The following is a 9,876-nucleotide window of genomic DNA, read 5'->3' as shown; positions in this document are numbered from 1 at the left end:
GTTAATAAATGTTTAAAGTTTTGGGGGGATTTTTTGCTGCTGTTCAGACTATGTTATAAAAAGTCTGTATTAGCTTTGATAACTGATCGTAACAGGTAACATTTTCAGTATTTTAAAGCCTAAATAATTAAAACAAAAAGACTGATGGAAAATCATTAATTGATGTTTAGTTGTGAGCACCTCAGTCAAAGGATGACGTGTTACTTTTTCACATTTAGCCTGAAATGTAGGTTGGGTGTTAACATACAAAAACCTCCCTGTTGCACTTTTAACCACAGCGCATTAATGATGCAGCTTTTGCAACAGTAAATAACCAGGGGATGACGTGCTGCTTGAATGAACATTTTAGACTGACTTTTAAACTTGTGTGTATTCTGCTAAAGTAACAACAATAACTCAGGTTTTAATCTGAGACTCTGGACGTGCTGTTCATTCCTATTTACCTGTCAAAACAGACTGGGGAGTCAAACCTGTTTACAAAGCATCTAATGAAACATTAACAGCTATCTACAATTTATTTACCCAGCTACTTCGGCCTATACACTGTGTTTCAGCTGCCCGGTGCCTTCAACACCAGGAGAATTTCACACTTTACAGTGTTACAACCTGTACAACACAGCACTCAGTAAACCAGTTGTGTTTATTTGGACTCAGCACTAATGGATTTGTGTTTAATGTTAGGATTATGTTATCAGGCAGATGTATCTGGGTGAGCCTGTGGCGACTTCTCTCCCAGGTTTCCATGCAACACATTTGGCCCAGGTGGCTTCCTTTTTGCAAACTGCAGCGACTCAGAGACTCAGAGGCTACCAGCTGGCACATGACAGAGCACATCAGCAGTTTTATACCACCAGCAGCTGCAGTACATGCTGAAATACAGTTACTATGTATATCGCAGCAAAATTACAAACTATGGATTATATCTTACAAAAGGGAAAGTGCAAGAGCTAGAACAACATCAGCACAAAGGATACAAATGTCCCTCCTTGTAAAGAAACGACAGTGCTAGTCTGCAGTTAATATAGCCATGTTTATTTCTAGTCACCTTTGGACCATTGTAACAGTCAGTGCATCCCAGCTGAACCTGTTGATGGATCATATTTGGCTCTCTTTGCTGAAAAAGCACTATTGAAATGCATTTATTTGTCTAAAACCTAACTAAGAAGATCCACATTTTGAAAATGTATTTGCAAAACACAGAAATTTGCATGACTTAAATGTTACCAGCAACAACAAAACTATGAAAACAAATCACACGATACAACTCTGCAAGGTGGATATATGATTGCAAGAAAGAACAGGGAACTTTAATCTGCAGCTTCCACCACTGACCTCGGATCAGATGCTGTCTCTTCCTGAAGTAGGTGATCTTGGAGGTGTAGTCGTTATAGACGGAGTTCATGCCACGGTTCTCCAGCCAATGTGCCGTGGCCACCCCTCTGCCCTGCACCTTCATGGAGTGCACTCTGGTGTCCCTGCGGAGGTCCAGGACCACCTGGCCAGACACCACCTCCCCCCCGGTGAACGCTGCATCAGCCGGACCATCCAGCTCCAGCGTGAAAGACTTAATTGAGCTTAACGTCATTCCTGAGTGCAGACAGGAAAACCATGAAAACACACTTAACCGTGATGTACAGTAACGTAAGAAGTGTGAAGAACTGATTTTCAGGTGTTGAAAACCGAAACAGAGCCAGGAGGCACAAATTATTTAAGCGTCATAAATTATTTGTGGCTTGTTTGGACACGAGGAGACCCCTACAGAAACAAATGACTGTATTCGTTTTTTACATAATTTTGTGCAGTGTTTCTGGACCGCCTTTAAACGTACTCTCGCCATTCAATAGGAACCTTAATTATTATTTATTGTTTCAATTTTATATCTCGGGATCTTTAGGGTGGGGTTGGGTGGTTCTGCGCTGGGTCCCTGACATCCCAGGGTCAGCCCTGCCAGTAGATACTGTCGTGAAGCCTGCTGTTTGTTTTTAAAACACGTATTAGAAATGTTTAATCATAATAATACATGTTTCTCTTACAATAGCTATTAAACACTACTAAACAAAGTAGTGATTAAAACTACAGTATATGTTAACGTTTTTTGCTTAACTTTACAATGTCATGCTTTCATTTAACCAACACAAAAACAAATGATTATCTTTTCATGACTACTAAACAAAATTGGTGAGACTGTTTGGTTTGCTCATTGAAACACTCACATATAAGGTCAAATAACAGAAATTACACTTTCTATCACCAACATTTAAATAATACTGTAATCTAAGTCGACTGTCACGCTTCTACCGCCCGGAAAAGTAGATCTGTTCATGCAGTTCTTGGTAGTTATTTACTGTGGGTCTAATATTGTTTACTTTTCCCGTTATGCGGGATGTTTAACGCACATTTTATAAACGCTTAATTCAGGTCTCAGCCAATCAGGCTCGGAAATCGGGACTGCGTTTTTTTTAATATAAATAAATAAAAATACGAGATGTAACCAATGAGCTGATGTTTTAAAAAGCCTCAAACTCACCTGTAGTTTAGGGAGCGGCGGAGAGAGGAAGTTCAGAGCAGAAGGCGAAATTCACGGCAGAAAAGACCAAACTGTGCGGGCACCCCAACTGGCTGTTCAATGGAAGCCCGGCTTTATAAACGGTGGCAGGTTTAAACGCCCATAAACACAGCAGCTCTCTGTTTTACACCAATGACAAAGCGCACATGCGAGTCACCCCCCGCCCACTTTTCCACGGAGGAGGAGGAGGAGGTGGAGGAAGACCGCGTGGACTGTCTGTAGGTCAAGAAAGGGAAAAATTGATTTTCCGAATGTACCTTTTAAAAATGAAACTGTGTGTAGCGTATTCCACCCGTCCGTTTCTGTCGTTTACTGGTGTATTTCCTCTCATTCACAGACACGAAGACGCACAGAATACTTAACAGTAAAATTTGTGTTTTGTTGTCGGATCCAGGCTTTTATTTTGAAAGTAGCATGTGCCTCTCAGCTAAACGTAGATAGTAGAATGTTTTGCTCTGTCGCTCCATTCTTAAATCACTTGAGTGTTTTCTCCTTCATTTTTATTATAATTAGAAACAGAAAAACACCAGTACAGAACACACAAGTATGATGAGATAAATATTAGCCTATTTCACAAAGTAATACAAAAACCATTTACGAGTAAATGAAGATGAGAAGCAAAACAAAATGTAATTAAAAAAAAAACATTTAAAAGGAGAGTTCTGATTCACTTCAGTAAATTGTGGTTTCTGTAGTTGTTTAAAGTCATATGCCTCAGCAGTGGAGGTAGTCTCATGACAACCATGTCACATGTTGGCCTAAACTTAAGTTTATGACATGATCACATCACTAAAGCAGTTGTCTTTGTAGTTGTAAACTTTTTCAGGAGTTTACATTTTAATAAAACCTCACATATGATGAATGAGAATTCACTAAGCCATAAGCTGACTTTGTGTCCTATAGTGTCTGCAGAGATATTTGCATTGTGCTCAGATGTCAACAACAGTGTCATTCAAATTAGCAAGGTCACAGGTGTGACCTGAGCAGGACCTGCTACCTGCTCACTCATTAATGTGGACTGTTTTTAAATGACTGGGTGAAAAAAAATGCTATAAATTATGTATGAATTTGATACATCCATTTGTTGAATTAAAATTCTGTCTGAAAATTCATCTATATGTGGCAAAATGAAACAAGCACTGTGTCTATTCTGGAGTGTAATCTGCTATTAAACCATGTTCTTGCATCTGTACCCCACAGACCTGAACCTGGACTTGTTGGACAGTTAACATTGCGGTCCATACCTGGATTGTTGTTGTCTGGGCAGGTTGATGAACTCCAGATTCTGTTTATTTACATCTGCTTGCCTGCCAAATTTTTATCAGCAGAACCTGCATCTCAGGGTCAAGGCTGTGTTATTGCTACAACATAGATTGTTTTTACAGAGTTTTGTGGTCAATCATGTGAAACAGACGCTAACCTTCTTCTTAGCGGTTTAGCATTGACAGTGTAAACAGGCTGGAAGTAGGACAGTCAAGTTCGAGGCTGCTCCCCTCCCTGGCCTAAATGTGACAGGCGAGGCTATAAGGTTTATGTTTAAGCCACCTAACTGCTAAAGCTGCACTTGCACACTGCTTCAACATTTCACACTCTGATGGCCTCTGTCTTGTTCTGGGTAAAGGTTTAGTTATTTATCATTCAAGGAAGATTATGAACATTCTTACGCAGTTGATTGAATAACACATAAACTCTGATAGATGATGTGATGGCGTGGGCTTTGGTTGGATGCATGTTTGAAATTTGAAAGAATTCTTAGTTCTAATGAGCTGAATTTCAAACCTCAGGGTATTCTCAAGGGTTTAAGTTCCACACATGCTGCACCTCTCCTGTTGGGGTGGTTGAAAAGGATTCTGGGAAATGTAGGAACCATTAACCCCAGGAGTTCAAGGGGTTCATTGCATGTCATTTATTTATAAAACACACACAAATACGCCATGTGTCAACACAGTCTCATTACAGTCACTTATTAAAAACGTTAATTCCTTTAGAAATCTGTTTAAATCAAGTGATAGTCATTAGTTTTCATTTCCCTTTTACTCACTCAGTCATAAAGGAATTAATTCTCAGCTGATAATGGGATCTAGAGGCCCTGTAAGTTACACAGAGAAGCTGAATATAGCCAATACTATGATTCATTTGCATAATTTGAAAATGATACAGTGAGAGAACAGTATATTTGAATATAAAATTCAAAACAGGTGCCCTTTGAACAGAACCTGGTCTTTGTAGCAATAACTAATGTCTGACCTTCAGAAACAGGCTGCATAATTTGTCAGTGTTCTGTCTGTACAGCTACTGTACATACTGTAGGTGCCCATGTCATGTGCTATACGAAGTCTTCTGTCATTGCTGCTGATTCACAAAAGGTCTCTGCAGCATTTTTAGAAACTGAAACTACAAAATCAGGGAAAACATTTTTTGATTTGACTTTTTATCTTTTATTACGAGCTGGCCATGAACGAGCCGGTGGCCAAGTTGTGATTCTCAGTCACTTCATGACAAAATGAGACAAGTACTGACTGTTGGCAGGGTGCTGCAGGGTTAAAGGTTTGGCTGTGTATGCTTCACTGTGAGTGGTGCGGAAGTACTGTTCGGCCACTGGAAACCTGATGTGGCTCTAGACAGCAACAAACAATGTAGTGATCATTATATAATATTACAGAGAGAAAAAATGAGAATGGAGAAAGAGAATCAAATGCTATTACCAGCATTTCTGCTAAGTATTATTGCTGTTGTTATGACACTATTAAACTTGTTACAGTAAGTGGAGAATTTAACCATTGTTTTTGAGTGTATCTCCTGATCTCTCACCCTCTGCTGTGACAGACAAGGTGTCTGTTTGCGGGCCTTGAAAGGGAGGAAGTGAGCCTTGGAGGTGCTGAGGGTCAGCGCCGGTTCTGCCAGACAGATTAAACACACTTTAATACCTACACGTACCTCCCTTTAAACACACAAACAGGGACCAATCCATCACCTGATCCACTCAGTAGCTTGCATGGTAGCTGGATGGCTGGTCTGGCTCGCTCTCCCTCCTGTTTGCCGTAGTGTTCTTTGGTCGTGGTCGTGTAGTAGTGGCCCGACAGACAGTGTGGGCTGAACTGTACGTTGCTTTTGGTCATCAGTTCAGGCCCAGGGGCATACACTGGACGCTCTGTGTGGTTGAGCTATCAAGAAGAACACAGTCAGCATGATCGAAAATGACTTGATGAAACTTAATATAAACTTAATCAAAATCGGCTCTACACTCTATTGGAAAATGTGTTCAAAGGTCACTTTTATTGTAATTTATACATATTACAAAAATTAACTAAGTAGAAGGTCTCTTATCTCACTTCAGAGAAGGAGATTCTGGTGGTGGTGACTGACATCCTCTCTTTGTTGCGACTCATATCAGTGTCCCCCTTGGGAAAGGAACTGTACTGTTGGGTCCCCCTTGTCAGAACAACTGGATCTCCTGGGGAATAAAACAAGCAGACTCATCCAGATAGACATTAAAATAATAGAGTAATGCTTTGATTGTTCTGATTGGTTTGGGATCAAAGTAAGATAAAGGCAAATCCCAGTACACAGACTGTGAATTGTACAGTGATGTAGAGTCTAAGTCATCTAGAAACTGTGAGCTCAATATAGTTTCCTCAAAAATAAGCAGTAGAAAGGATAGATGAATTGGATTATGTAAAAAATAGAGACCCATTTTGAGGCCTTCTGTTGTTTGAAATCCCTAAGCAGCTACTTCACTTACTAATAGCTTGGGCTGTTGCTAAATGAGTTAAAAATCTTCACCATGGGAAATTTATCATTAAATTTTTATTTTTACTAAGCATTGCAGAAAACACTCACCAATCTTGTGATAACAAAAAGCTTCTTTGGATGTGGACGACCATGGGGCCTTAGAGAAATTTCCAAGGTTGAGCTTCAAACGGTGTTTCACCACAGGTTGACTGTATCAAAAACACAGATATTCACTTTTATTGCACTTGTATGGGGATAATTTCAATACCAGATAATGTGAGCTTTGTGACAAGTATATTTAGATTTTTGAGACCTTTGAGTCAATATAATGTCAATTTGACAACCAAGACAGATCCACATCCTTAAAAGAGATCTGAATGGAAACACCTGGTCCTACAGCCACAGTTTTCTCTGTTGTTTGACATCTCTGTGTGTAGAATGTACACCAAGTCACGTGTTGGAAGTGTTTGTCAGTGAGGCAGAAAAGCTGCAGACCTGCAGGGAGTGGGTCGGCTGAATGACGCAGCGTGGGTTGTCTCTCGTTCTACAATCTTCACAGGATCACCCATAGACACTGACGAGGGCTTGAAGAAAGGCATCATAAAAACAATGACAGTCATGGTCTTGTGCTGATAACACTCATTTCATGGAAAGCGCCTTAAAAAAGGTCAGCACCCTTGCCACTGTTGTGTCTACTTAAAGCTGATTGTGCTGGTACTCCAGGTCATAGTGTATCTGTATAGTGAGAAAATGGCTTCTCTGCAACTGCTGAGTAGCTAAGAACTGTCCTAGTTTTTTTAAAAAAACATATTAACTAACCAGTTTAGGGTTGTTCCTAAATCTAACAGTACACCATCAGACGTAAACCTGTCCTGTATTCAAAAGTGTACTGTAGAGTAAAATTACACAAGTATCTGCTAAATATACTTTAAGTATCACATCATAAAAGTACTCTCTGCAGCTCATAGGCTGTTGTCAATGTTAGATTATTATCAATTAATTTATCAGAGAATAATGAGAGGCATTTCAGTGTTGTAGATAATCTAGGGTGAGCTCAATCTTCCTATTCTATATACTGTTGTTGAATCTGTAAAAAATGATGATAATTTATATGTTGATCATGTTGATGAAATATTGTTACGTTTCACCACTGTTTGGTGTATTTGGACTTTCTGGTGCAATACTTAAGCTCAGAGTTATCCATGTTTTAATTAAATATTTCAGCCATGTAGTGTTCAGTTGAAATAATAATGACCAAAAGCTGCTGCTGCTGCTGTGTTACCTTGTCCATAAGTTGAGCAGCTTGGCTCCAGGCTCCCTTGAAGCTGTCTTTGTACTGGGAGATGATGTTGCGGTGGCACCCATCCCCTTTTATTGTGGGAAAGCCTTCCTCTACAGAGAAACACATCCTTTTTAATATTTAAATCTTATTACACAGTACTTTCTGCAGGATTCAGAGATACACCTTCACACAGATTCCTTCACTGTTATTCATTACAAGGCAATGATGTTGTAATCCTGACTGTTTTTAGAAATGTTAGTTAAAGTTAATTCCCAACCAAATTTAATGAATGTTCATGTCAATCATATATGGCTTACTGCTGAAGTCATAATCTAATATGAGTTTATAGTTTTGCTCAAATGCAGTAAAAGAATCTGGTTAAAATTAATGATGTTGTCACTTACCTAGATGTTTAACTGTGGGCTTTATAACAGGAGAACCATGGTGTAGAGTGAAGGTAGCTTTGTTGGTGCTTTCTGGAAATGTTTCCTCCTGCTCGATCTTCTTGATGGCCTCTGTTAGTCTGAAGGGGGTGGGAGGCGCCTGGAAGGGATGGGGCTGGAATTTCTGGGACTGGGTTGTGAGGAAGCTGGAAGCTGCCTCCCTAGGGTCTGTTTGCATCTTAAAGTTGGTGCAAAGCTCAGCCCATCGTGGCGTGCGGGTTACCTGTGGCAGTGGGTGACGGTGGTAGGAAGCTGTCGCCTCTGACAGGTATTCCTTAATGTGCCTCAAGTCTCTGTGGTCCACCTGGGCTGTGATGGCTAGAGGAACAGGTTCTACTTTCTTGGAAGAACAAGGCTGGAAGTCCTCCTTGAAATGGGTTGAATATACATCTGGATTGTTCTTGTCCAGAAATGGGATGTTGGTAAACACGAGGTACTCAACAGGACAGGCTGGAATCAGTGTTTTCACCTCTGCAGTCATGTTGGATTCCACCGGCGTTGTCCTTATGTTACTGTAACTCTTTGGTTAAGCCAGCCATCTTCCTCTGAAGCAGGTGAAAAATGCTACAATGCCTCACCATGGAAACCTCTGTGCTGTGGAACATGATGATGTTGATACTGTTGCTGCTCCTGCAGAGAAACAAATGCATGCCATGGTGTCCTATTACCAGGCCTAACGTAAGGAGTGGACACATAAAACTATTCAATTGTAACATTTAACAAGACAGCACACAAACCAGAACTCGTTCTAAAGCATGGCCAGTTCTACATCATGCTACAGCAGCAGTTTCTGGGGGATTATTTTACACACATTTTGTGGAGGGCATTTTTTTCTCTATGGAATTGGGTTATTAGCTATGTATCTAACCCTCAACCTGGAGAAGTGGATTGCACTCTGTCAGGCCTTACAACCTGTCCAGCTTGGGTGTCCCACCTGAAGACTAAACTGCTGCTGGAATAGCTCCTAGGGTCAGTGAGGCACATGGACCCTGTGACCATGATAAGGTGGCAATCCCTTGGGGCTAAAACTGAATAATAAAGATGAAAAATAAAATAACATAAAAGATCCCTCATCCAGATTTTAACAATTAACACCATAACATGTAGTTTCTCAACTGGATGCGCCTGAGCACTGTGTGATGTGTTAAATTAAAGGTAAAACTGAATAAATGACTCAAAGCAGAGCCTTCATTTTCACACAATAGATTTTGATCTTGTGGTTTAGTATTGCATCTATCAGTCAATTGGCAGCTTTTGTTCTTGAAGGTATTTTTTATTAAGATATTAGCCTTGTAAGGATTAACTGATATGACACTGTGGGTGATTTTTCAGAACAGTTTTCTTTGGGGTATTTTAATTTTTTAAGCATTAGTAAGTAGAGTTTTTGTGATTTGTGCAGTGTCTTATCTTTTTATATACAGTCTATGGTGACTTAAATTCATTAAACCTGTCATCCGTTCACATTTATTTACTTCTTCAAGGCTCTAATTGTCTCAGTGTGGTACATCCTCATCATGTAGGATATCACAATGGTCATATATAATCTGCAGTACCTCCACCTGAAGAACAGCAAAGGACTGTTCAATAAACTGAGTAAAAACGTATGTCTCAGACCCTTAAAACAACTATCAGGAACAATAAGGCTGCTGTAACTAATCACAGTATATATGTTACAGAAGCATGCTCATTAGCTTGGCTTTTACAAATTACAGGTGGCTCATGTCAGGAAACAGCCACAAATACTTTCAGCTTTCGTGCACTGATGATGCACCTGGCGCACGCACCCGTCTTTACCATAGACGGTACAGTCTGTCACGTATGGTCTTGTTTTTTAAGACCAATCAGAGGCGGTT

The 9,876-nt window shown here is 40.1% G+C and overlaps 2 protein-coding genes across 5 annotated transcripts in view; both read right to left on the bottom strand.

Moving 5' to 3' along the window:
- Positions 1–9,372, bottom strand: part of LOC108879433 (uncharacterized) — a 26,674-nt gene extending 17,302 nt beyond the window's left edge. Inside the window, exons 1-8 of one of the 3 annotated variants that reach the window (XM_018670699.2) lie at positions 7,985–9,125; positions 7,581–7,690; positions 6,794–6,882; positions 6,407–6,507; positions 5,899–6,020; positions 5,541–5,730; positions 5,378–5,463; positions 4,968–5,183 (exon numbers count right to left, since the gene is read on the bottom strand). In XM_018670699.2, coding sequence (XP_018526215.1) covers positions 5,055–5,183; positions 5,378–5,463; positions 5,541–5,730; positions 5,899–6,020; positions 6,407–6,507; positions 6,794–6,882; positions 7,581–7,690; positions 7,985–8,504 — 1,347 coding nt within the window. In that variant the 5' untranslated portion in view covers positions 8,505–9,125 and the 3' untranslated portion in view covers positions 4,968–5,054. Of the gene's footprint in view, positions 1–4,967; positions 5,184–5,377; positions 5,464–5,540; positions 5,731–5,898; positions 6,021–6,406; positions 6,508–6,793; positions 6,883–7,580; positions 7,691–7,984 lie in introns of those variants that run through there. The other 2 variants (XM_051076974.1, XM_051076976.1) reach the window with 2 other exon arrangements.
- Positions 622–2,744, bottom strand: LOC108879434 (arrestin domain-containing protein 2). Of its 2 annotated transcripts, none has more exons than XM_018670701.2 (3): positions 2,528–2,743; positions 1,333–1,587; positions 622–813 (listed from the first exon to the last, which is right to left on the bottom strand). In XM_018670701.2, the coding sequence occupies exons 2-3, from the start codon at positions 1,583–1,585 to the stop codon at positions 800–802; spliced, it is 267 nt and encodes an 88-aa protein (XP_018526217.1). In that variant the 5' UTR covers positions 1,586–1,587; positions 2,528–2,743; the 3' UTR covers positions 622–799. The 2 variants fall into 2 exon arrangements, with proteins under 2 accessions (XP_018526217.1, XP_018526216.1); XM_018670700.2 differs by lacking the exon at positions 622–813 and adding an exon at positions 1,012–1,084 and having other exon boundaries at positions 2,528–2,744.
- Positions 9,373–9,876: the final 504 nt, after the last annotated feature.

Source organism: Lates calcarifer, linkage group LG17 (assembly GCF_001640805.2).
Source record: "Lates calcarifer isolate ASB-BC8 linkage group LG17, TLL_Latcal_v3, whole genome shotgun sequence".
In the NCBI taxonomy this organism is placed as follows: Eukaryota; Metazoa; Chordata; class Actinopteri; family Centropomidae; genus Lates; species Lates calcarifer.
This window is presented reverse-complemented; position numbering and strand designations above follow the sequence as displayed.

Excerpts from the sequence above, each read along its gene's own strand:
- LOC108879434 (XM_018670700.2), bottom strand. The coding sequence starts at position 1,585 with ATGACGTTAAGCTCAATTAAGTCTTTCACGCTGGAGCTGGATGGTCCG. Across the intron at positions 1,085-1,332 it reads GAGACAGCATCTGATCCGAG|GTTCAGCTGGGATGCACTGA; the intron begins GTCAGTGGTGGA and ends ATCCATCAACAG.